Source organism: Pollachius pollachius (genome assembly GCF_949987615.1).
Source record: "Pollachius pollachius genome assembly, chromosome: 12".
Taxonomy (NCBI): Eukaryota; Metazoa; Chordata; class Actinopteri; order Gadiformes; family Gadidae; genus Pollachius; species Pollachius pollachius.
This window is the reverse complement of record NC_136945.1, coordinates 16,822,242-16,849,316: the sequence shown is the minus strand read 5'-3', so window position 1 is coordinate 16,849,316 and position 27,075 is coordinate 16,822,242. Positions and strand designations below refer to the sequence as shown.

Sequence of the window (27,075 nt, the reverse complement as noted above, 5' to 3'; positions counted from 1 at the left end):
TACAATGCTTTACAAATTATGAATTCACTGTGAATTCATTGTTTACTGCCACTATATTAATGCTTCAATGTTATTCTAAACTGTTACTAGAGGCCCAAGTTATCAAGTAGCATATATATCCAAAAAAAACTGTTGTAGAATTATACTGTAACAAGTTTTGAACATCAACAGAAGTAAGTACCTTACTAGATGTGTGTATTCCTAATCACTGTGTATGTAGGTATGTTAAACATGTATGTAATTTGCAGGCCCATGTTGTTAGGGTTGTTAAAATCTGCTCTCTGCTTATAGTTTATTCTCTCTGTGGTCCAAATTAAGGTTTTTGTCTGATCATGGATTTCTGTTATGACGGTCCTGTTGACAGCCACCACACTGCAAAGACGCGGTTGAGGAGCCTCATCTAAAGAGGATCAAAAATCCTCTAAGCTCTTAGTGGGCCGACCCATAAGACCCCACGACAACAACCACCCGGCCTGGCCTGGGTCTAATGTGACCTCTGCTCAGTCCTGCCAACCTCAGCCAAAGAGTGCCTTGTTACAGGGGACAAACGCCATACAAATAGAAGCTTATTACAATTATTAGAATAAAAACAACCATAATAATACATAATGATAATAATAATAATAATAACAACCATAATTATAATAACAATAATGATAATAACAATAATAATTTGTGTATTATTCTCTATTCACAATTCTATGTTATTTGTCTTCACAAATGAATTGAGTGGTATCATAGTAGTCTATACTAAATTGTACACATCCTGGTTAGTAAGCTTGATGCAGTGAATGAATTGGTTACCATGGCTATGAAACTATCTTTGAGGGCTTTACATTGAAGGAGTGAACTTGAACCTTCCTCTAGCTTGACGTTACGTAATGCCCGAGGACGGCAATGAACAAGCGTTGCCTTTATTTTTGCCCTCTAGGGGTTGTTTCGGTGAGGCAGGTGAAGTGATGTGATGTTCTCCTCCGCCTCCACCTCCAACTGGTTGGAGACTAACTGGACTGGTCGGGCCTGTTCCACCGTGTGGGAATCCACCATGCCCTGTTAATGTCAGGGAAGAAATGCTCCGAATGTTCTGGCACGGCCCTGCCCCCCCCCCCTCTCACCTGTGCTTCACCCGTAGCCGGTTCACAGCAGGCCTCACTGCCTCTCTCTGTAGCCTGGCTTCAGGCGGGCACATGCTGTACCAAGCAGGAATAACTATGTCTTAGAAAGCAGGTATCAATGTCATTTAAATGCTGGAAATGCCTCAAGTACAATTGCTGGAGTACTATGTAATACTATGTATAGTAGAAACAAGTAGTAAGGCATAGATGGTTGTAATTTGGCATGAGCCCACACAGAATCCCAGCTAATGGTTTATAACTTACTGAATTACATCTGAATTGCATCATTGTTCTTTTTTAATAGTGTTATTAACACATTGTGAATAGTTTGTAAGGCATCCCAACTCACACTTAATAAACGGTCTTATAAACCATCATCTCATTATGTAATAAATATTTTTTGCTGGTTATGAATTGCTTTCTGATGAGTATTCATGCAGGGTATAATGCTTTGCCATTGATGAATTCACTTTGAATTCCTTTACATTTTGTGGGGGACGAATCTAAGAGTTGATACTACACACATAGTAGGGAAAAGGCTGACTGGTGTTTGCGGTGCTACATGAAAGCAGTGGATGTTTTCCTAGATTTGATCTTGTCTTGTTACCGTGTTTGTTGTCGAAACACTCTCTGAGCACAGAGATAGAGATCACACCGTAGGTAAACAGTTCATTCGCACATGAGGGACCTTACACTTCCACCGAGCTGTTTCTACCAGGTTGTTCTGAGTCACCTTATTGTTTGACTAAATAGAAATCCGATCTGGTAATTTGGGGTAGGTAGGTCTTTAATTGCATTAGGTAGGTCTTTAATTCAGGGACTCTAGTATGAAAGTTCTAAAGGTGAACATTGAAACTCAACAAGGAAGCCCAGAGAACACTGCTATGACATCATAAAGGCCCCTGTCTTGTCCAGGTCAAGACTCTGATTCCAAAGGCTATTAAAGAACTGTCCACACACACGATAGTTCACATTCAGCTGAACTTTGCCCAGGAACATCGAGAGAGACTGCTGAAGAGTACAGGGGATTTCCACAAGCACATTGCGGTCACTCACTCCAATGGCTTCCATAGCAGGCAGAAAGGCTCAAAGCAGACCTAAGGTAACTCAATGAGTGACGTTCTTAAGGAAAACTAGAAACAGGACTGCAGAGAAGGTTGGCGGACCCAGTCACATTTTTGATGGGGACTTCCAAGCTAAAACCATACTTATAATGATCATTACAATCATATTAGTTAAGTGAAACAGATGAAGAATGTTGTTTTCTTACGTTTCAAATCAGTTTGTCCCTCATCGTCAATGTGATGATGATGGTTGACCCATACCACTGTTCTTCCTCCATATAACCTTTGAAATTCACCAATGTGTTTCCCGGTCTGTCTTTGCTAACAGATATGGATGAACCCGCTGAAGACCCTGGTTCCCGTCAACGCCAGCCGAATGAAGGTGGTGGACCAACAGATTGATGTCCTGGTTTTCTCTTGGAGGATGGCTCAACTACAGCAATCAAAAGCTGGGAGGGTTCCCTTGCCCCAAATCAGACCACAGCCCATCTCCCCATCGCTCCCAGTACCACTGCAATGGTCCGATCAGCCTTCCAACTCCCTGCTCCCCTTCTACACAGCGCTGAAACCCACCTTCGGGTGCCGTTTCTCCTGGGATACGGACCATAAGATTCGCTCTTCTGGCATTGATGCTAAAAAGCCGTGAGCTGGCGGAGTAATCAGCGTTGCAAAATAAAAGCATGCAAAATCTCTCATGTTGTTTCAAAGGCATTTCCATTCTTACAATCAATTATGCTTTCACGTGTTAATTAATATATAGGCTCATTTACGGTGCATCACATAAAATGGCGATCTGTCTCGCTGTGACATCGATTTGGTTGTCACTGTCAGCACATTTGAATAGCATTGTTTAAAGCTGCATTAACAATGCCACAGTTTGATTTGCATACTGTGAGCATCTTCTACTGTTACTGGTATAGGCTCTGGGGTTGGCTCTCTAAAGATACACAATCTCATAGCGCTTGGAGGCTTTAAAGAAGATTACCATGTCTTACAAACGCTTTCAGTGAGCTGATTGGCTGAGGTTGATGCTTGCAGTCCAAGTCGTCTACGCTGTCTCTTGTTTACCTCCATACTTTTTGGGATTGCCTGGACGGGACACACTGTGGCCATTTGTACATTTTGTGTTCGGGTTTCCTATTTCGAAGGATTGGAGAGTAAACATGGGAAACACTGAAGGAGCAACACTGGAGGACATTACCACCTGCGAGAGTTACCAGTGGTACAGGAAATTCATGACAGAGTGCCCGTCTGGACTGCTCACCTACTATGAATTCAAGAAGTTCTTTGGCCTGAAGAACCTGTCGGAGTCATCAGATGCCTACGCAAGGTCCATGTTTTCAGCGTTTGACATGAACAATGTAAGCTTGTGCAATTTTCCACCTTTATCGACTCTTTAGGGATTTGGCAGGATGCTTTTATTTTCATAGAGTGACCTTTGCTCACCTTTGGAGTGTTTGGTTACACAACGTTGGGGGGCGGGGGGGCACGGCTGAGGGACGCCTGGGGCACAGGTAGACTGTGGACAGTGGGGTTAGAACCCAGAGGTTGGAGGGTTGGAGACAAACACCTTAACCTCTGGATGATCCTGCCAACTTTAGGTACTTTGACTCTAAAGAAACTCAAAACCTTTAAGAAATGGGTTAAAATTGTTCGGGAGATTGTGTTGACTAATCTGGAATCCATGCAAAGATGTGAACTAGTGAAAATAGGGGAAGAAGGTAGCCATAACAATAACAACTTGCAATGCTTATAACACATTATGTCCAAATGACCATTATCTGCGAAGATAATGGCTTCTCATATCTTATTATAAGGAGGATGTGCGAAAAGAAACCGATTCTTCTGACTGCAAATACGGTTTCACCATTTTAAGCCTCATCATCTTCTCTCCATTGCATGTCATGTGTTATGTTTTGATCTATGTAGAGGGGACTTAAGCCAATCAGAAGGGGTTTATCACACTTACTCCTGGCCAACCAACCTAAACATGGAGAGAACTGAAGATGACCTGTGCATTCAGATTATGTAAACATGCAGTGTAAAACCTAGCCATGGAGATATATTTGATATTATTCACAGAGTTCTGGATTATTGAATCCATGCTCATGAATTGTAATCATGTATTATTAGATTCATTTTGATAATTTAACTTGAAGCATGCAAAGTTACATGTTTACTTATTGTGTGTAGCCTACCTCAACAATACTGATGTTGTGCTTGTGTGTGTGTGTGTGTGTGTGTGTGTGTGTGTGTGTGTGTGTGTGTGTGTGTGTGTGTGTGTGCGTGTGCGTGTGTGTGTGTTTAAAGGATGGCTGCATGGACTTCATGGAGTACGTTGCCGCTCTTAGCCTGGTGTTGAAGGGAGAGGTCCAGCAGAAGCTCCGTTGGTACTTCAAACTGTATGACGTCGACGGCAGCGGGTGCATTAACCGCGATGAGCTGCTGCTTATCATTAAGGTAAGCATGAGCTTTACTGCCATAATAGAGGGAGAGCCCCCTGAGCGTGTGGATGCTTATGACACACGGGATGCCCTATGTTTAGGGCATCCCGTGTCATAATCCGACCTGACTCATATAAAGTATGGTGGGAGGAGGATGCGTGGGACTCCCATGGGTCACGTAAGGGCTGCCCTGCACTGGACTGACATCTAGTGGTGCAACGTGATACCGTGACATGGTAGGCTAGCTGTAGTGCGTATTTTTGAATGGGACTTTTCTTTGCCTCGCGTAGTCTATCCGCGCCATCAATGGAACGCCCAACGAAGTTTCTGCAGAGGACTTTGCAGACATGGTGTTTGACAAGATTGATACCAACGGCGACGGTGAGGATAGATTCTCCTTTTGCCTGTTACAATGTTTCATTCATAAAATATCTTCCCAATCTTCACAAAACAATGCAAAGGAAGTTTGCAAACAAGTCTGCTGTAGGCTATTTAACGCACTTGTACAATTGTAATACAAGCATCAATGAGACATCTTTTTTTTTGTACACGTCTTTAATATCTATACAGTTTATATTCCAATTTAAACTAGTATGGCACTCATTCACTTTCAATAAACACTTGCCAAACTAAAAGTCAGATATTTTTGGAGTAAAATATGAGTAAATATGTAAAAACTGATTAGCTGTCTACAGACACAAGTCTATTTTTCTCTACAGGCCCATCAAGTCCAAATCCTTGTCTTGTGTTTGGTTTTTTATTGGCCTGTTTCGGTTTCTGTGCGCATACTCCTACTCATATGTCCATGTTTCCAGGTGAGCTGTCCTACGACGAGTTCATGGGAGGGATTCAGAATGACGAGATGCTGCTGAGAACCCTAACGCACAGTTTAGACCTCTCCCACATCGTCCAGAGGATCCAGGGAGAAGTGCCATAGCTAATTTGAATGCCTCATGGACTCCAAATAGACTACACATGTTTGGCCTATAGGCAACATGTAAAAGTGCCAACATGGGATATATGCAGGAGTGTCTTTAGGACAAGCACATAGTGCTGGGCTCCATGAGAATGAGGAGGAACATGTGTTAAAAACCACTGTCACGTTTTTATGGTTTTGGGTTGACCAGGGATGACATTACATCCACCCGCAAAGCTTTCACTATCGTTTCTTGTTCGAGCAGTAACGTAAACATAAAAGTGCCTTGCAGTTTGTAGAATAATCTCGCACTCGGTTGATTTGGTGCAATAAATATGTAATCCATGGAAAAGGCATTTGATTGTGCATCAACCATAAAGTAGGCTATGCCCTAAACTTGACTCTGTATACTAAGAAATGTATACTCTAGTGAATGATTTGAATGTGTCTCAGGTAAGCCGACTAAAGAACACTTATGTTAAAACTGTGTATAAAGAAGAAATGGGTTTTTCAATGCTTATATGTTGTTTAAAAGGGGAGGATTGCAACATGTTGCCGTCCATCAGGCAAATGTACAAGTATGCTAAGTGGAAAGTACAAATACTATTAGCTAAACTGACATGTCCAGACTTGATGCACTCAGGGTAAGGCCGACACGATAACATCACTGTAGGATTGTCAGGCTTGCAATGTTATTCGATTTTTGTATAGGCCTTCTCCCAACCAATGCAATCAATTTAAATGATTTAAATAATGAAATTCTTTATTTATTATTAGTTTGAGGAGGTTCATTTTTGGAGAAATTGCCTGTTCAAGGGAAAGTGCCATCAAATGTAACAAAATAGGTATTGAATGTAGGATATCTCTTATCCATTATTATCCATTGCTTGCTCATTAAACCTGAGCTATTGAAGCTTTTTGCTGAGGCCATCGTGTATGACGTTTGAAATGATGAAGGGGGCATCTTAATGGAACATCACCACGTTACATTGAAGCTGCTAACAAAGTGAGTTGAACCACATCTACATTTAAAATAGCAAAGCAGTTGGAAAAATTGGGTGGATTTTATTTTTTAGAACGTGAATTATAGGCCTACATGAAAGGTTAGATAGAACAACTCTGCCATAAGCAGTTCAGTTCAGTACCACAAACAAAACAAATAGAAAAACATTACATTTTTTAATCGTTTGTTTGAGCTTCACAGCATTGAGTGTAAAGTTGTTATAATTTTAAATAACCTATTTTGTATCTGCAACTCATTTGATTCTGGTAACTTTTGGTTGTTCCATACAATTGATTAATATACTAGGCTACAATAATACATTTTTGGGCATTATTCTGACCCCCCGTCTGTACGACCATGGTATGGCCTATAATGCATTGTTGTCTTTATGCCTAGCCCACAGCTACTTCCAAAATACATTTTCCTTTTGTCCCGGATTCACCATAAGCTCCAAACGTGTCGCCGACGACACGTTTGCGGATAAACAGAGTGAAAAAACAGTGAATAAACCAATATGTCAATGGAATAAACAGTGGTGAACAGCATTTCAAATCATTATGTCAGCAAGACGACCCTCCCGAGTGATAAGAACACCTTCGAGGTTTACAGGTGGATTTGAGATCGAAGAAGGAGCAACTTCTTGCGAAGAAAGGTAATGTACTGTTTGGGGATATTTTTGTGACAATGACTGATCTATCTCTAGATCAAACTTACTAATGGATGAAAAACAGTATGGTATAAGATAAGATATAACATATAAGATATATAAGGTAGTTTTCTGGCTACTGGGTCAGGTACCCATAGTTCAACCCCAGGAAGATCTCACTCCAGTGAGATGCGTATGCGTAAAAGTGTGCGTAAAACATAAATGTGCGTATTTGTTAGTTAGTTTGATGACTTATTTAGAGTAATGTTACCAAGTCTTGTTTGTATGTATATGTTTGTACAGTGTATGATGCCTTGATTATATTTTACAGTGTGGTGGAGGGGGAGTTCACCAGAGTGCTTCAGGGACCTATAGTGAGGAGCAATGGGGATGCTGGAGGTTCTGGTGATGCTGTTAGAGATGGAAGACTGAGGCAGAGCCTGATGATGGAGTCCCTCAACCACTGAGGTTCAACCCCAAACACACCCCAGGTGTACAACCCTCACTCAATGCGGGAAACCCCTCACCAGGTGAAATCTTTCGCCACTTTTTTGATGCTGCAGTTTTCAAACTCCTGTGTGAAAACACAAACCATTATGCAGCCAAAAACCTGGAGAAAGGGAAAAAGTTCCTCTGGACAGAAATAACTCCAGAGGAAATTAAGTAATTCCTAGGAATGTTGCTGTACATGTCAGTTTTGGACCTGCCGAAGATGAGCGAATTTTGGCGCAGGCAAAGCATCTTCAGTGTGCCATTCCCTGCCACCGCCATGTCCCGAGACAAGTTCATGGCCATTTTAGCTAACCTGCACATGAGTGACCCAGCAAAAAGTGAAGAAAATGATGCAAAAAAGGGCACAGAGGATTATGACCACCTCCATCGTGACAGACCTCTGATGGAAATGATTCAACTAAACTGCAAGGCCATCTACCACCCAAGACAGCACCTTGCAGTGAATGAGAGAATGGTTGGGAACAAGGCCAGGCTCAGTGTCAAACAATACATAAAGGCCAAGCCAACAAAGTGGGGGCTGAAGTTCTTTGTGCTTGCTGCAATAAATGGCTACACCATTGACTTCAAGCTCTATACTGGCAAGTCCAAGACGGCATCAGGGAAGGGGCTCTCTTTTGATGTTGTTGCGGGACTGATCGATAAAGAGAACCTGGGGTCTGGGTATATTGTCTACACAGACAACTTTTACACCAGTCCCCTCCTCTACCGACACCTGAGCCAGCAGGGATTCGGAGCTTGTGGGACATACAGGTAATGTGCAATCTGCTCCTAGTAATGTGTATCCTATATATGATGGATCAGTGCAGAGAATACATTTTGTTTCAATGTATGCAATTACAATAAAGTAATCATCTTCTTCTTAAACAGGTAAGGACGAGTTGGTGTCCCCACCATGCAAGCAAATGCCCTCACAAAGAAATCTCCACGAGGCAGTATCCGGTGGATCAGGGACAGGGATCTTCTGTTCGTGAAGTGGATGGACACAAGGGAAGTCTCCCTGTGCTCCACCGTCCACCCAGTTTACAGCGGGGACACAGCGGTGGAAGAAGACAGGTGATGGGCCACACCAACTGATCCCTATCACCAACTGATCCCTATCACCAACTGATCCCTATCAGTTAGTGTGGGGGGAGTGGACACCTCGAACCAGATGATTGGTACAAATTCAGTCCACCGGAAAACAAGGAGATGGCCCACCACTGTTTTCCAGCATCTTGTAGACATGCTGTGACCAACTCCTTCATCATACACAAGGAGTGTGCCAGCCTGCAGCAGGAGAGACCAATGACCCGTCAACGCTTCCGGGAGGAGCTTTCTGCACACCTCCTTGGAGTTGACCTGAGAAATGGCCCTCAGAAGACGAGTTATAAACATCTGCCTGTTCCTACAACCAGCGAACAGACAAAATCTCAGAGAGCCAGCTTGGGGCGACGGCGCTGCAAACTCTGCCAGAGGAGCACTGCCTGGCAGTGTGAGCACTGTAATGTGGGCCTGTGTCTGCAGGCAGACAGGAACTGTCACTGGCAGTACCATCAAGGCCTCTAAGTTAAAATAGTGGAGAATTAGCCAAAAAACGCCTGTACATAGTTGCCATAATATGGCCTGTTTTTGTAAATTTAAGAGACCGAAAATAAAATGTTTTATTGTAAATAGTTGTATACTCTTCAAACTTTCAAATGAACTTGCAAAATCTGTTATTCATGTTAGATTGCAGGGTTTTTCTTCATTAAAACTCTAAAATCGAAATCCATTTTTGTGTTTTTCTTCATTATAAAATGTTATTGCACTCTTATAAAATTCAGTAAATTGTTAATAACTGCCAGATATAGAAAGTTCCAGGTATTCAGAAAAAATGGGCAAAAGCAATTACTCACAGGACATTTTCTGACCTTTTTATAGTCTAAATAAGCGTAAAATCCAGGCAGACATTTCGAGGCCTAGGTGTATAAATAAAAGCGTATATTAAAATATGCAAATATTAAGTTCCCTTTTTTGGAACTCTTAAAATTACGGATAGGCCTATAATAAATACCTAGGCTACAACGTTTTACATACCAATTAGGTATCACACTTCCATAGAGTCATTGGATGGGGACCCCTTTGAAAACCATCAATATTTAAAGTTAGGATTATTTCCTTATTATCATAACAAGATAACGTTTAGGTCCCATTGTTACCTCGAAACTCGTAGACCTTCCCTGGAGGTTCACTGGGCAGATGAGCACACAGCTGACGACGACTGCCGCACGACGCCAGCCAGCAGTTTCAGGGCGTGTCTTCTTAAGTTGTCAATGTCTGAGGTCTAGTTATACACGAGGATGATCCTCGTCACCCAACGCCACCATGCCAATTATTTGGTGGGCAACTATATCAGTAGGACAAAAGATGCATGCCGCCTATTCCGGCATCAGGTTCAAAATAGGATACAACAATGGTCGACTTGGATTCAGTGAATTTGAGTTGTAAAGTACGACAGGACAATAGTCATATAATAAGTCAAATCAAAGGCTTTATATTCGCCTGGTGTGGAAAAGGTGAGGGGATAGGGTGTGACGTCACATGCCTACCTGAGTTTCGGTGAGCAAGAGGGCGGGGCCAACGATCAGAAAAACACCAACTCGCAAGGTAGCAGATTTTATTTAAAGTCACTATTAACCACCGACCTCGTTGATTTGATCCTTTCCCCCCTTCCTTGAGACAAAATTCTGACTGTAGAACGGATCGATAGTGGACACAAACCGTCGGATTCCGGCTGCTTTTTGGGCACTAAAGGAGCCCTTTCGACTTCCTGCTTCCAGACAGGTATGTTTTTGTATCGACTGGTGCATGACTTTTTGTTTCCCTGGTTGTTCTTTATCACCTATACCTAGTTCAATGTCGCTTTTCAAATAAGCATGTGTGAGGATCGCTTGGACTAATTCGCCCGACCACAGTTTAATGTCCGATCTGAAGGCAATAAGCCATCCCCTTAAACAACGACATGGCTCCGCGTTGACCCACAACACAGCTGCACTCAATGTTAGGACTACTGACAAACAGACGCTCTTTGTTTTGGTCTACCTACAGGTGGTTTAGCCCTCTACCACAGGGTTTTCTCTAGCTTTTTTAAATTAAGAAGAAAATGGGACTGGGACTATTAGACAGCTATGTATTAAACACAAATATGTGTGAACATAGGAAAGACAGCTTTGAATAAATAGGCCTCGCTGTGTTTCCCAGTGGCAGAATGTCGGTCACTCCGCGACGCGTCCGCCTAAAGCCATGGTTGGTGGCCCAGGTGGACACCGGTCTCTACCCCGGGCTGATGTGGATCGACCGGGACGCCATGCAATTCAGGATCCCGTGGAAGCATGCTACAAGACACACGCCTCAGCATGAAGAGGAGAACACCATTTTTAAGGTGAAGAGGACAAATGTCCCCATCTCTTCCTTGTGGCACCTATTTGCGATGGCTCACAACACAGCGCACTTAATCTGTGATTAGGAATTCCAATTTTTTTTTTTGATAAAATGGTTTAATTCAAGAATTAATACTGAGTGTGTATTGTTTCTCTTTAGCAACATGTTTATATTCATGTTGTGCTTTCTAGTGTATATCTAAAAAGTAGGTTACTTTCTTTGAAATACACAAATGGAGTGTCCTGAATCAGTAAAAAATAATCAAAAGGACACAAAGTTATTTTTAACTTCCCATCTACCCTGTAGGCATGGGCAGTGGAGACCGGGAAATTCCAGGAGGGAGTTGATGAACCTGACCCTGCAAAGTGGAAAGCTCAGCTCCGATGTGCCCTCAACAAAAGCCGGGAATTCAAACTCATCTACGATGGCACCAAGGAGATCCCCATGAACCCCCTGAAGATATACAACGTGTGTGACATCCCCCCGCCTCCCAGCACCGCAGGTAAATGCCCCCCAATCAATTGTAGTGAACTATTCTACAGAGAATAGTGCATGTATTTTTTAACAAAGACCTTCAATGGGACACAGTTGGCTTGACCTCGCCCGCTTTTTGAACCCTATCCCCAGGATCGTCGGATGCCGGTTCTTGGACTCCGTACGAAGACGAGGGCGAGGGCGGGGACGATGACGTTCCGGACACTCCCGAGTCCCTCCCTCCGTACCCCTCCAAAGGTCAGCCATCCCTCTAAACACCCCCTCATTCTTCTACGTTCATCCCTTGTAGCACAGTACCTCTGGGGAGAAAAAACACCCACGGCTGATCCATGTTTTACACTGGTTTTTGCTACCAGTAATATTGACTCTTTGTTGCTCCCGTGCGCAGGCACCAGTCCCTCCCCTCTCATCATGTGGTCTCCGTCCGGCTCGGAGTCGTCCAACCAGCCCCAGTCGGTGGAGGGCTGGATGCCCAAGGAGGAGCCCTGCCACGTGTGGCCCAAAGAGGAGCCCGTGGACGTAGAGATGCAGCCCATCCCCCTGCTGGAGTTGACCCCCGCCCCGCCCCAAAACCCCATCATGTTGCCGCCCTCCATGCCCGACGCCATGTTCGCCTCCCCGGAGATGTGGATCAGCTCGCTGCCAAGTGAGTGTCTTGATCTGTTCTCTGCACTAACACTGATGAAGTGGAATTCTAGGTAAGCTCACCGTGTTCCTCCACTTTCCTAGGTAAGTGGATGTGGACTCGAATCATCCATGGCTGTTTTCACCCATTTCCTCTTTTGTCGTCCCTTTGGTTTGCGTGTCGCTCAGTGACGGACCTGGAGGTGCAGTTCCTGTACCGCGGGAAGGAGGTCAGCCCCCTGCTGATGGTGAGCAACCCCCAGGGGTGCCGGCTGTTCTACGGGGACCTGGGCCCCATGGTGAACCAGGAGGAGCTGTTTGGCCCCGTGAGCCTGGAGCAGCTGCGCTTCCCCAACACGGAGCACATCACCAACGACAAGCAGCGCATCTTCACCAACCGCCTGCTGGACGTCATGGACCGTGGGCTGATCCTGGAGGTCAGCGGCCACGACATCTACGCCGTGCGACTCTGCCAGTGCAAGGTGTACTGGTCGGGCCCCTGCGCCCCCAATCCCAACGCCCCTAACCTCATAGAGCGCCAGCGGAAGGTGAAGCTGTTCTGCCTGGAGTCTTTTCTCAGTGGTGAGTTCAAGGCCAATGGGACATTTTAATTTTCCTTTTATTTGTTATTTTTTACATAGTTCAACTGAAAATGTTTTAATTTCTTCACACCACACATCCTTACTATGTAGAATTATCTTGAATAAACTTGTAATTCTGTATTAGTATAGTACTTTATTTATGTATTCGTAATCGGACGCATTGAAGTTCTGTCGAGTCAAAGTCTCCCAGCTGATTGTGTTTGTTGTGTGATGTGAAGGTGTCATAGCGCACCAGCGTGGCCAGACATCCACCCCCCCAGACTTTGACATCAACCTGTGCTTTGGAGAGGAGTGGCCCGACGGCAGGCCCAAAGAGCGGAAACTCATCATGGTTCAGGTGAGACTACTGCATATGGATCTCACCCTATCGTTGGTTGTAGTTCCATGATCAGCTCAGAGCGGCATAAACCCGGATGAATCTGAGTAGTGTCTGAGATTAATGGATGGCAGCTGAACCATCCCCATATGTAAATAAATATGTAAATAACTGTGTACAACTATCCCGTGTTTCATTTCAAAATGCCCAAAATAGGCAGCATTGTTTAGTGGGTAGGGTAACTGTTCCTGTAGCCCTTTCATGTGAGTGGCAAATGTGTCCTGGAATGTGTACCGAAATGCTTTTTTAGAGGCTCAATGTGGTCATTATAATCACTGATATCCTCCTCCATATGGTTTTATATGTGATTGGGTCTTTCCACGTCTTGGGGTGCATCAACATTTGTCTCTATCTGTCTGGATGTTATCTCTCTCATTGGGATTCATCATCCAAGATGAATCCCAATGCCAAGCGAAAAACCCCCTCACACTCCTCCCTCTCTCCCTCTCTCCTTCAGATCATCCCGGTGGTGGCCCGCATGATCAGCGAGATGTTCTCCGGCGACAGCACGCGGTCCTTCGACAGCGGCAGCGTGCGCCTGCAGATCTCCATCCCCGACATCAAGGACAACATAGTGACCCACCTGAAGCAGCTCTACTGCCTGCTCCTAAACCACCAGGGCCAGGAGGGCTGGCCCGCGCAGCTGGGTCAGAACCAGCACCTCATCTCGGCCTTACAGGCCCAGTGAGCCCAGCCCCTCCCGGACACAGGTCCCTGTACCGCAGGGGGCAATAAGCACCTAGTAAACAGACATGAGTACTACTTGTATATTTAGAGATATCTGTAATATTTTTAACTTCTTCGAAGAAATTCTTCTACTTCTCCTGGATACGGTAAAACTCCCGTCTCCAGGAGAAGTAGGGCTGCGCGAGAAACTGTGTGCTGCACAGTGTGTTTGCGTGAGAACTCGCTTCGTTGGGACACAGTCTTTCTTCATTCAAGGGATCACTTGTACATTTAACCTAGTTAATGAGTTACAGACTTAACCCTCTGGCATATTTATACAAATGGGTCAGTGGCTTGTGAAGCCGCTCACCACCTACGAAACCTGGGCCTGTTACCTAGGAAACGAGGCAGTGTTCCCTAGTCTTATCTTGCCAGCTTTTAATATGTGGCGAGTTTCCTGAAAAAAGTGTGCCGAGTTGTAAACGTGAAATGGCCACTAATTATGGGTCTTTGGTTCTGGAGTGACGGTCCTGTCTCATGCCATAGCTGTTTGTCATACATACATGTCATACATTTCTTCCTCAGGCTAATCGGCCAACTTTCTTTCAACACTGACTTTACTGGAAATACCTGTTCCTACAGTTATACTTTTGCTTGAAGTTGGATTTTCTTTGTTGTGCTACTTATCTTTCTGTATTCATAAGTCTCTTTTCTTTTAGGAACATGTACTATTTAGCCTATTGGAATTTATACTGTCAATCTCAAACAAATGTCAGGTAAATAAATCGTTTCATAACTGGTAGAATGTCGGCACTTTTAATCTTGTGTTATTTTGTTTAATAAAAAAGAAAACACAACAAAACGTTTAATGTTTTTATACAGCCATTCAATTCAACTTTCTTGTCAGTTGGACCTTGCTTCAGTGTGTCTGAAATGGCCGCTGGCTTGGAGACAGTGGCCTATATTACCTCCACTGCTGGCCAAGAGACTTTAAAAGAACTGCTTCAAAGCGCACTATGAACGCTCCAGTTCATGTCTTGACCCTGAAGCAGATGAAACTAGGCTGGCTGCCACTAGCATGGTGATGATGAGGCGCCTAAGAATCTCTGAGCCAGTGGGTGCTCACTCATTATTCGTTTAATACTGACATCTAACAGGAGCTGCAGGGCTATGTTTTTTATCAATCAATTTATTTGGTCAGAGTGTTAGTCATGCATTAGTTTAAACGTTTCTATTGAATTACAGAACTGCATGGATATGTTTAATTTTATTTTAGAAGGATTAAATAAGCAATGTATGTACAAACATTACAAACATTGCCTAATCAATCTCATTCTACCTAATCAAGCATCCTGCAAGTAACTGCAATTCTGGCTGCCATGGATGAAACATGTCCTCTTCTTGATCTACAAGGATGATGGACGGTTCCCATGGAGACCAGCAGCTGATCAAAGACTTTTAGAACACTCAACGTCATGTATTATACCTCATGCACCCACCAGGGGGAGGATGAAAACATAAATGCAATGCTGTGTTTTCATTCTGTTTTTGTCTCTTCCTTGCCCATATGAGATGATCGAGATACTTACTTTACTCTGCTATGTCGTAAAGTAGGTTTACTGTTTGCAGTGCAAACCAATGTTTGCACTCCCCGGAGCTGGGTTGCCCTAGCAACTACACATCAGTGTTATGGTAGCTTAAAGGGCAACCAATTTGTCTCATCAGTTTAGAATGAGATATCACAGATTTAAATGTGTCACACCTTCTTGAAAACACCCCCCCCACAATTTCCAATAGAGAATTTGTAATTCAAGTATAATGAGTTGAAATATATATATTTTTTCCCCTTTGACCGAAAGAGCAATGATATCTGAAATTCCAGAAACCTCATGAATCTCCACAGAGTAGGGGCCAATTCTCTTGGTATAGTAACCTTTGGTCAGAGGAGATAGAGGTATATGGGAGACTATACCACACCTGAAACAAGAAGGCTGGGCTTGATCGTCACTCCTGGTTTCCACTGCTTGTCAGAGCAGACTTTGGCCCGCTATATAATACGGGAAGTCTTGGTTGGATGTTGTTCTATTGCCGTCACTCAGACCTTAAACATGAATAAATAAGAACAATCTCAGAAGACCTATATAGACTATTTTACACCGGATTGAAGTGGTAAGATTGATTACTTTTGTTTTATGAGGATCCACTGGTCAGGATAATTGACTTTCTTTCTGACCCATTATAAATAATGACCATGCTTTACCATGGTGGTTGGGCTACCTAAGGTCTATTTTACGGGACTAAATTATGTCTAATGGTTCTAAGACATATTTTCAGATATTTTCTCATATCAAATGCTGGTTTTGTGTAAAACAAACAAGTCATATCTAAATATTAAGGAACCTCATGTTGTTATTAACCAGTCTCTGTGAAGGGGCAGGGAACTATTTTAATAGGCCCATAAAGATGAGGTTAGCCAACCGATCAATGTGCTATGTTTTCTGGGACACCAATAGCAAATAATAATCGACAAATGCCTTGCTGTCTCTAATACTTACCATGAACCTACTATTCACCCTATTACTTACCCTAAACCTTACACTAATCTTGTTACCAACACTTACCCTATACTTACACTAATCTTATTAGTATCACCAACATTCTACTAACAATAAATAACCCTAACCCGTTCTTTTAGTGGTTTATTTTCTAAATCTTTCTCTGTACAACTCTCCGAACTCTCAGAACATACAAAATATAAGTCGAACACAAACACTAGACAACTGTTTTCCATGTATTTAGTGTTTGATATCGCTGAAGATGTCGGGAAGAAGCAGTCCCTTCGGCAACAACACCAGCAGCTATGCCGGATCAATTCAATCAAAGTATGTGTTGTTAGAGTTTATTCACTCAATCATGAAGTCTTGCATCGTCTGGACCATTGTGTCATTATTCCTCGTTGTTTTACATTTGCCAGTAGATCTGGCAATTCGGATGATGGATCACAAGTATCCAATCTGTCCAGACCAAGTGCAAGATCCATCTACTGTAAGTCATGACTTGACTCAGTTCCAATTGTACATGTTTTTATATCAAAACAAGTCATAAAACAATAACATATCAACAGCACAAAGGAAGGAGTATGCATCATCTATAAACAAGATCCTGGACAAGTTTCAGTACAGAGTGGAGGTAAAGTACAAAGACACCATTGTTTCACATACAAACCCAGCCAGAGGCAACCTGGCCAGACCCTCCTCATTCATAAGACTGGGGGGGGGGTAACTCTGTGTCACATCTAAGCACCTGATCACCTGCGAGTTGGATGGCAAGGAGCTGCAAAGCGTGGCGGACTGTGTGGAACGCCTGAATCTTCTGGAAGGCATGGGACGTGTGTGGGGTCAGAACATGTTCCTGGAGGTCCGAGGGAGCGATCTGCACCTCTGCGACATCGAGACCAGGGTACGGCAAACGTTTTCTACGGTGTTGTGTTTCCGAGGGCCATAGCGGGTCAAATTGGGCCGCACGGCGCCTCCGTGTGGGTGTAGATGTTGCGTGTTGGTGACGCCCCTGCCCTGGTGTGTGTGCTCTGTGTGGTCTTCAGGAGGAGCTGGAGTCCCTCCCTCTCAGCAGCATCGTGGAGCTGCGGGCGGTGACGGACAGCGAGGTGTACCACTCCCTGCTCGCCATGTGCGTGGAGGTCCGGAGGACCAGCAGTGTGTTCCTGTTCCAGTGTGATGAGCTCAAGGTGAGAGGGAGGGACCTTCTGACTCATCCTTATAGATCAGTGAACGCGTTGGCCTGCCACTCGATAATGGTTAATGTTTATGTCTCTTCTGCACTTTTGCAGGCTGACTTCATCCAGAAGGACCTATCACGGGCTCTCTTGCGCAGGCAGAAGGAAAATTAGTGAGCTGCTATAGAAACTATCTCACATACATACAGATCAACAAACACGTACATGAATATATCCTGTAGTTTACCTTCTACATTTCCCGGATGCCATTGATGAGATTGCTCTGACGCAATGTTCTTTGAAGCAGCGGCCATCCAGTGTCCATGGATCGATGCATGGCCCCTAAACACGTGATAAGGCCCAGCCCGTCCCCTCAACCCAGGAACTGGAACCCCCCGGAAGATCCCGTGTCAACGTGGAGTAGCCCAGACTATGGTGGGTTATGCTGGGGTAGAGTGTGACGTTGTAAACACAGCAAGTTACTACTTGGAATGATTGTGACGCTAATCTCTGACCTATTGGTGCACGTGTGGAATAAATATAAAACGATCGTAATCTGATTATAGTGTTTGCATGGCAGAGGAATGATGATCCTCTGAACGAATGAAGATCGAGTGTCCAGGTGTCCTATAAATCACATTATAACACAGGAATACATCAACGGTGTGACTGCGTAATTCTAACGATTGCCAGCATGCATTTAAATACTACATCGCAAATTGAATCTCAATCCCAATACACAAAAACACTCATGAAACTTGTATGTCCTTATGGTGTAGGAGAAGAAAGCGATGCTGGTACTCCCGTACCGCCCAGAGAGGAATACACCCAAAGGGTTCGAGAGAGGACCCCATCTCCACAGCCCTCCTACACCTCAGAGGAAGACCTCCCTCAAATCTTGCCGTACACAGAGCTGGACAGGAACGTGGTCAGTTGTCTTTTCATATCGTGACCCTAGACTTAAATACCTGGCATATCTCTTTACATGATTCGTAGTATCGGTTTGATAGAAGCCATCACTATATTAGAATAGTAGTCAGTAGTATAGCATATTGTATTTAAATCATTGTGATGACAACACAGAACGGAAATAAGCCGTATGCTCAATCCCTTTACAGGATATCTTGAATCACATCTTTACTGATCTGGAAATCATCATGGGACAAATCGCTGCATCGGAGGCCAAACATGAAAAGAAGAACAAGAAGAAATGGAATAAGAAGACGAAGAAGAAGAAAAAAGGTGAGGTTGGATCCCTACAGGAATCGACTAGTTGTGTCCTAGCATTGCGCAGTATTGCTTTGAGCCACCAGTTGTCATAACGATAGATTTATGTCGACATCTACAGCCCTTGAAGGCATGCCCCCTGTGGAGGACTTTTTCACCTGCCTACAGAAGATCAAATTTGGCTTCAACCTTCTGGTAGGTCTTTTTTCCACTGCTTCACCTTGTCGGAGCTCTTACCAAGTGATCACCTCATGTACCCACAGCCCTTCTTATAGGGCTTGTACATCAGAATGTATCTTGGGATGTTTTGTTGCTGATAATGAGAGCTGTTTCGTAATGTTTATGACAGGCGGAACTGAACAGAAAGATCAGCAATCCCAGCGCCTCTGACTTTGTCCACAACCTCTTCACCTCCCTCGCCTATGTAAGCCTCCACCATGTTTACGATTCATTTGCATTGGTTTTACAAATCCAGAAAACCACCTCACCCAACCCTTGTCTTTACCACCACTGGAATTCAGTTCAAATGAATGCTTGGATCGAAGGATTTTCAAAATAAGAGTCTGGTTGTGTTTTGACCCGACAAGGTGCATGCTCGCTGCCCGCCGGACCTCTCCAGCACGGTGGTGGCCCCCCTGCTGACCCCTGAGTGCTTCCGGCTCCTGAGCGAGGAGGCCAACACCGAGGAGGACGCGCTGTGGCAGTCCCTGGGAGACCCCTGGAACATCCCCAGGTTGGACAGGAGAGCATCCATCCCATAATGTCATACCAGCTTTATACTGTTGCTCTACACCTACAATGCAGCTGTTTCATCGCATTCTTCGTTCATCATTCATTTAATTTTGATTTCAAAATTGCTTATACAAGGGAATTCTAGGGAAGTTTTATTTCATCTGCAGGAGGAAAAAAATATAATGATATCATTTTGACCAAACGGGTGGCTGCACTAAACCTGAAGCAGCTCAGGCTTAAAAATGAATGAATCAATAATCACCTTAGACCTTGAGGGAAGCCCTCTTCAATATCAAACACATTGGTTACCAATCTCTTTGTTTTTTTTACATTTTAAAGTACAAAATGGCCGGAAGATGACGACGACATTCCCACTTACACCCTGGCGTTCCTGGACGGCTGGCAACCCCCCGAGGTGTCAGAGGGGATACCTGCAGTACGGCCCGCAAAGCGCAAGGAGACCCCCCGCCCCGCCGCCAGCTCCGCCCCCACCGCTAGCCCCGCCCCCCGCCCCGCCCCCAGCCTCGCCCCCCGCCCCGCCCCCAGCCAGGTTAGCCTCTGTACACGCCATTATTCTGTGCATTGAGTGTACGACTGGACCTAATTATTTCCAGTGGTCCCCGAATGAATGTTGGTCCATCCAACGGTCTATCTACCTTTGTCGATATATCTCTCTCCTTCTCTCTCTCTCCTCACTCTCTTTGTCTCTCTCTCTCTCTCTCTCTCCTTCTCTCTCTCTCCTCTCTCTTTGTCTCTCTTTGTCTCTCTCTCTCTCTCTCTCTCCTTCTCTCTCTCTCCTCTCTCTTTGTCTCTCTTTGTCTCTATCTCTCTCTCTCTCTCTCTTTCTCTCTCTCTCTCTCTCTCTCTCTCTCTCTCTCTCTCTCTCTCTCTCTCGTAGAAACCGGCTCAGCGGAAGCCAACCCCTCCATCCCAACCGTGAGTAAAGTGAACCTTGACATGAGAGCGTTTTCATGTTGTGTGTCTTGTCACGGGTAATAGCCACGTGGGTTGTTCTCGGTTGCAGCCCAGAGGAGCCAGAGCCCAGGCACATGCGTGTCGTGTACGACTTCACCGCAAGAAACGCCAAAGAGCTGAGCATCACCAAGGGAGAGATAGTCAATGTGAGTGTCAAGCCTTGTGTCCCTGTCCCCTTGTCCTACCCTGTACTTTAACACACTAGTGTCCAAACTCTGGCTCGGGACCCCGAAGTGGCTCACACTGTGGGACCAGGTGGGCGGCGGGAATTGGGTAGTTAGGGAGTAGGGTCGGTTTAGCTCAGGAGATGGAGCGGGTTGACTCGGAACCGGAAGGTTTCTGGTTTGGCAAGGCACCTAACCTTAACGGCCCCTGACGAGGTGACTGTCGCATTGCATGGTTGACTCCGCCGTCGGTGTGTCAAGGAGTGTACGAACTGTTCTAAGTAGCTTTGGATAAAAGGGTCTGCAAAATGCCCTAAATGTAATTGTAAATGTGAGGACCACAAACAATATTTTGATCTTATGCTGTGTTGTCAGTTTTATCGGATCATTGGTATATGTTGAAGACAGGGGGTAGAAGAAAAGAGTACTGTATTGATGAATAATAGACGTTGACATTTCGATAATTGGATCACTAGTTTGGCATTGTAATGACAATGAAAACCAAAATGGGTCGGCCCTCCTGGGCCAGAAGTATCTTCATCGATGAGTCACGGCATGACCAAGTCTGGGAACGGATGCCCAGTGTAATACACATGATGTCAACGAGGCCCTATGTGACATGTATGATCTCCGATGCCCACAGTTACTAGATTCGTCCAAGAAGTGGTGGAAAGTGAGGAACACGAGTGGCGAGCAAGGGTTCATACCCAACAACGTTCTGGAGCCCCTGGAGACGGAGCCGTCTGAGATGAACCCTGAGATGGACGAGGTGAGCGACCAACTGAGCGTTTGAACCCTAGGTTGTTGGGTTGAAGGGGGTGTCTGCGCCATCGTTCTCCATAGAATCCTCCCCTCTCGATTTAGGAGTTTGCAAAATGATGTGTTTATCACAAACAAAACCATATGCTGGCTACTTGTGCTATTATACTTATTAAAAAGTATTTTCTTCTCTAATGTCATCGGGTATCATACTTCTGTGGTATAACATTGCATTGTGATGTTCCTCAGTTCACTGGTCCCCCTGTTCTAACCAAGAGGTCCAAGCCTAAAGATGTCACTGCATGGCTGGAATACAAAGGCTTTAGTAGAATGTAAGTAAAACCAACCTAATTACCGGTAAGTGGAATGATGATTATTATTATGATTATTAATATTATTTCCGGATATTACTAAAGACGTAGTATTGGATATAGCTTTCGCTGTATTTGGCATGACGCAGTGTTATGCTAGGGTGACACAAAGGATGTCTCAAATGACCATGACGCAAGTTGAACCCCTAGGTTTCGCCATAGCAACCGTTGAAGCATGCTCTGTTTTCGGGTGATCAGCACGGTGCGGTGTTTAGGACCGCTAAGTGGCTCAATGCTGTTGGGCATGTCGCGAGAGGAACTGAAGAAGGTCTGTCCCGAGGAGGGAGGGCGGGTCTTCTTCCAGCTGCAGTCAGTCAAATCTTCTCTCGCGGTAAGTCATGGGTGATATGGGACGCATGGCTTTTCTGGTCAGCCTGATTCTAATCGTCGGGTCCTCCGTTTGTTTTTTCCCTTCAGCTTCAGAGCGAGATGCGAAAGGCATCAATGGGATAGCATATGGAAGATATGCGCTGCAAAATAACTGGAAGATTTTTTTTAATTTTCTCGCAGTCATGAGCCATTCGATTGCACAACCTCCAACACAGAGCCAATATCAATAGATCCATGAATTATAACTTTAGAGCATGTTATAATACAAAGGTCGACATTCATTAGGGGTTTGACGCTTTTCTTTTCATCCTCAGATGTGTTTGACCTATTATGTTGCCTTCTTTGTTAGTGAGAAATGTAGCCCTAATTCATGAAAAACTGTAGATATGTATGAAAATAACCGTTAATAATCCTAAATGAATAATGCAATGTGAAAAGTCTTGTTGAAATCATCTACATAAAAAAAGTGTATCATTCAAAATGTATAATTCTAAGTATCATGTAATATATGCTAAATATTATATTGTATATTTTACTATAACAGTATTGTAATATCACTGGTCTACTACTATAAACTATTTAAATATAATATTGAGCAGAAGTCTATTAATTGTATCTAGGTCAACCATTCACTCTTAAATAAAAGTCCAAGCTTTGGTATTGTCAGAGAGAGCTATGTATGATGCAAATATTCATTGACTAAACATGCTTTATTTCATTCCTGGGACATTACACGTCAACCATACCAGAAGCATTTCACTTTATAAAACATTGGCAATTATAGTCAGGCCTTGATGATAAAACACAAACAACATGTGTAATACAAACCTAGTCATCATTTCCTGTAAACAAGAAAAAAATAATAATGTTTGAAAATAAAGATGTGTTATGAAAAATGCTTGATTTATAATTTTGTGAGCATGAAGGTGCTTGAAGTGAATGTCTTGTGAAATACATGTTCAAGTGTTCAAATACATGGTACACTTTGTAACTATTTCAAGGGATGTAGAGAAATTAAACTTATTTAAACAGTGCAACAGTGTGTGCGTGTGTGTGTGCGTGTGCGTGCACATCGACATATGTGAGTGTAAGTCATTATGTAATGATCGAAATAACATTCTTAAACTTTCATTCTTTGGTTATTTTGAAAACCTCTGGTAAATGATTTGTGTAGTGAGCTTTTGATTCAACCCAATGCAGCATTATTGTTGCTACCTGACAACAGACCAGGGCAGCAATATGGCAACGTTCTGTGAGGTTGGGCTACATATGCTACAAACTCTGCTCTCTGCTTGGTACTTTGCTAGACAAAACAAAGAAAAACAAAAGCAAGTCAGGAAGTGGACCCTGCAGGATCAGGGGACGTGTCTTCTGAAAGGAGATGGTGGAACTTAAATAGCTTGAACCAAGCTATACCTGAGCCGTATTATACAGGTACCGCCGTGTAGCGCACTCTCTACTTAAAGGGTAATTCCGGTGTAAAATGGATTTTGGATATGTTTTGTATGATAGAGTTGAAACGTTCGTTTTGGAGCACAAAAATTGTATATAGACGCTTTCTTCAGTTGGCTGTTTTTAGCCGATTCTATCAAAACGCTATAAACTTGGAACGATGGGGGCATTTGTTATGGTAAAATCTTAATCGCTATTTTAAACCACTTAAAAGGCTAAAAGTAGCCCGACACTTCTTTGGTAGTATAATAAGGGTCTTAACATATAAAACGAGGCATTGAGAACTTTGTAAGTGTACAGATTGTTTATTAAAAATGACCCTTTATACACACAATACCGTCAGTAGATCACCCGTCGACACCATTTTGTTTTTAAGACTCGATAAGTAGATTGGCGAACACAGAGCTTGCGTGTTGCTGACGGATGTCACAATCTCTGTGTTCGTCAATCTACCTATCGAGTCTTTTAAGTGGTTTAAAATAGCGATTTAGTTTTTACCTTAACCAGTGCCCCCATCGTTCTAAGTTTATAGTGTTTTGATAGAATCGGCTATAAACAGCCAACTGAAGAAAGCGTCTATAAACGTTTTCTGTGCTCCAAAACGAACGTTTCAACTCGTTATCATACAAAACATATCCCAAATCCATTTTACACCGGAATTACCCTTTAAGACTTATCTTTTTAAAAAAGCCTTTTGCTAATTTCCCTTTTACTGTTTATGTATTATATGTTTTAACAACCCCTTTTATTCTATTTTTTCTCTTAAACTCTGTAGCACTTTGAGATTTCTGAATGTAAAGTGCTCTACAAATTAAATGTATTATTATTTATTATTATACATTTGAATGATTACGACTAATGTATGCCTTATCCCCTTAACTTTACTCAATAAGCCCTTCTTTAAAGCTGCTTGTAATTTATTATGAGCTAGGTCCAATTTCTGAAGAGAATACAAATGGTAGGCAAGTAATGAGCGAGTTACAGAAAAACGTCATGGTTAGGAGGGAAGATAATGAAATGCTTTCAATTCTGCCCAATTTGAGGTGAAGTGAAGATTTGTAGGGACTATATATATGAAAGGTTATGTCATGTGAGTAGCGAGATCCCCCGTGGGCAAAGCTTGCTCGTCTATCTTAAAGTACAAGAAATGGCCTTTAAAGCAGAATATTACGTGGTAAATGTGTTATATTGTGTTCATGGCTTAATGTGACTGTCACACAACATACCAGTGTGAATATATATTTTGTGGTTTTGAAAGAGCTACTAAGAGTGCTTATTATAGTGCACTGTCCATCGGTGCATGGACTTTAAAAAAAACTAGGAACAGAGACTGATGAAGCAGAATAAATAGACAAATATACGGGAATTGTAAAAGTCTCGTTGAGATATGGGGATCCAATAATTTTGAGAAACAAAATCCTTCTTTAAAGTCCATTAAGGAAATTACTACGCTATTTCAATACAATGGTCTATGACATGTCATGTTTAAAATCCAGACGTTAACGTATCATTTATATAAAAGGTCTTATCTCTACAGCCTTTAAAAAAATACACTCTGTACAAGGAGTCTGGGGAACACATTAAACCCCCCAGCCCATCCCATCCACTGAACACTTTCCCCAACAGAGATGGGGCTCTGTCTGTCATCTTAATGGCTTGTTTGTTATCGTTAACGTCTACACAGCTACAAAAGTGGAAGCAGGACAGCTGCAGCGCTACACTTTTAGGATGTATTTATGTTTATTTCCTTTATTATTGAATCCTTCTGTACAGTCACCTTCTCTACACTCCAGTTTCACTCTACTACAGGTCCAATAATTGTATTTAAAAGGTCAACAGAAACTCGGCGGAACATGAAATGATACGGCACATGACCGTGGGTGAGTGAACAACATGTGAGTGAACACGTCTTACAAAAATATCACGTCCGGCTGTGGCGTTCCCGTCGATCGGGCAGGTGGCTGGGATAAAACCACCACCCATGCAACATTCTCCACTGAGGCCCGGTACAACCTGTGCGTTTTCTACTAGAAGAATATTTCTATTGTTTTTTTTTCACATCACTCTTTTCTTAAACAAATATAATCACTACAAACATATCTGGTCACACGTTAGCTGGTCAGCAGCCCTGGGTTTCCCCAAGAGGTGCTTTTAACACGACAGACCCCTGAACACACACCTTGTTGAACACACACACCTCGCTGAACACACACCTCGTTGAACACACACACCTCGCTGTAACACACACGCCTCCCCGCCCCTGCCACCATGCAGGCATGCACTGTGAGTATGAGGAACGGAACACACTGAGCGCAGCAAAAACAAAAACTCTCCTTTCGTCCTTGTTCTTGTCCACAATATATATTTCTCCAGTAAAATATTGTACACAAAGCATGCAGCCAGGAGGGGATTGCGTGGAACTGGCATTCAGAGGACTACAGAAGATAACAGGAGCGGTGTTTGCTTTAAAAAAAGACAGTACAGAGAGTGAGTGAGAGACAGGAAGGAGAGATTGAGGGAGGCAGGGAGAGACAATCACACAAATAGCGATAGACAGGTACTGAGACAGAGACTGTCTGGGCTTTCAGTGGGCGAAAGCTACAAATGAAAAGGCACTGGGAAAGTCCTGGCTAGGGATGTACAGAGGACTGCATGCAGGGGGGGCCCATTCAGACCTTATAGTCAGGCTGTTTGTCTCAGACCTGGCACAGCTCTGGCGAAGGGGGGCCAGCCAGGGGATGAATGTGACCCAAAAGGTGCCTCTATTGGAGGTAATAACGGTAGGGGATGGTTGAATCTCTCATCCCTACTAAGCCTCCTCCTCCCCCCTTTTTAATGCTGCCAAATACATCCCAGTGGGGCTCTGCTGTGACTCTCTGGGTCAGCAGACTCGCTCGCTGAGTGACTACAGACACAGTGTCATGTCCAAATGAACAAACACTCGTTTTAGAAAAAGCTATACATATTTAACTTGGGATTTCTTCGTTTTTTAGTAAGCTGTCATGGAATGTTTGCGGTTCAGCACAGGATGTTGGCGGACATGTTTTCTGGATTTTGCGCGATTTTATTCTTTTCAGCATCCCCGCTGCAGTTTCGCCAACGGCGAATCACGGACACACAGCACAGACTCATTAATGACCGTCACTGGACCGAACTTGACGGGAAAACAAAGCTTAGGAACCTCTACAGTGAGAGTGATCGACCAACGGAAGACTTATAAGCCAACAAACCCCCCACCCCACCCCAACATCTACATTCGTCGACAGGGGCTCTGTAAAGGGGCTGAGGACGGTGGATGGATGTGTTAAGGCAGCATATTACATAACAGAAAAATAAGCAGCTTTCAGGACGGGCTGAGTATGGGGACATAGAGAGTGAGAGGATTTTGCGTGCATCTCAAGTAAATATTCAATGTGTTTCTGTAATTAAATAACCGACACACATACATACAGTACATACATGCCGTTCC

At 43.6% G+C, this 27,075-nt stretch overlaps 4 protein-coding genes across 11 annotated transcripts in view; 3 read left to right on the top strand and 1 right to left on the bottom strand.

Moving 5' to 3' along the window:
* Positions 1–3,342: 3,342 nt before the first annotated feature.
* guca1ab.2 (guanylate cyclase activator 1Ab.2) lies at positions 3,343–5,580 on the top strand (the record flags this gene model as incomplete). The annotated part of the gene is made up of 4 exons (XM_079748428.1): positions 3,343–3,540; positions 4,490–4,639; positions 4,914–5,004; positions 5,439–5,580. 4 exons carry the CDS (start codon positions 3,343–3,345, stop codon positions 5,558–5,560), a joined length of 561 nt encoding a protein of 186 aa, XP_079604554.1. The 3' UTR covers positions 5,561–5,580.
* A 4,667-nt stretch (positions 5,581–10,247) lies between these two features.
* On the top strand, positions 10,248–14,725 carry irf6 (interferon regulatory factor 6). Its single transcript, XM_079747827.1, has 8 exons — positions 10,248–10,503; positions 10,921–11,101; positions 11,407–11,602; positions 11,728–11,832; positions 11,984–12,241; positions 12,409–12,801; positions 13,040–13,158; positions 13,655–14,725. The coding sequence occupies exons 2-8, from the start codon at positions 10,928–10,930 to the stop codon at positions 13,883–13,885; spliced, it is 1,476 nt and encodes a 491-aa protein (XP_079603953.1). The 5' UTR covers positions 10,248–10,503; positions 10,921–10,927; the 3' UTR covers positions 13,886–14,725.
* Positions 14,726–16,680: 1,955 nt separating this feature from the next.
* Positions 16,681–22,277, top strand: eps8l3a (EPS8 signaling adaptor L3a; the record flags this gene model as incomplete). The annotated part of the gene is made up of 19 exons (XM_079748165.1): positions 16,681–16,745; positions 16,838–16,908; positions 16,988–17,052; positions 17,164–17,322; positions 17,465–17,608; positions 17,711–17,769; positions 17,901–18,031; positions 18,376–18,524; positions 18,715–18,838; positions 18,945–19,018; positions 19,173–19,247; positions 19,411–19,556; positions 19,895–20,105; positions 20,454–20,491; positions 20,580–20,676; positions 21,338–21,463; positions 21,703–21,785; positions 22,023–22,155; positions 22,242–22,277. The coding sequence occupies 19 exons, from the start codon at positions 16,681–16,683 to the stop codon at positions 22,275–22,277; spliced, it is 1,986 nt and encodes a 661-aa protein (XP_079604291.1).
* A 606-nt stretch (positions 22,278–22,883) lies between these two features.
* ampd2a (adenosine monophosphate deaminase 2a) overlaps positions 22,884–27,075 on the bottom strand; it is a 32,485-nt gene continuing 28,293 nt past the window's right edge. For all 8 annotated transcript variants that reach the window (XM_079748507.1, XM_079748509.1, XM_079748508.1 and 5 more), the window contains one exon: positions 22,884–27,075. This exon is cut by the window's right edge and continues 1,476 nt beyond it. The gene's annotated coding sequence lies outside the window, so the exon portion shown is untranslated.

Coding starts and splice junctions, on each gene's coding strand:
- irf6 (XM_079747827.1), top strand. CDS start 10,928: ATGTCGGTCACTCCGCGACGCGTCCGCCTAAAGCCATGGTTGGTGGCC. Junction 11,603..11,727: donor CCCGCCTCCCAGCACCGCAG/GTAAATGCCCCC, acceptor CCCTATCCCCAG/GATCGTCGGATGCCGGTTCT. Junction 12,242..12,408: donor GTGGATCAGCTCGCTGCCAA/GTGAGTGTCTTG, acceptor CGTGTCGCTCAG/TGACGGACCTGGAGGTGCAG.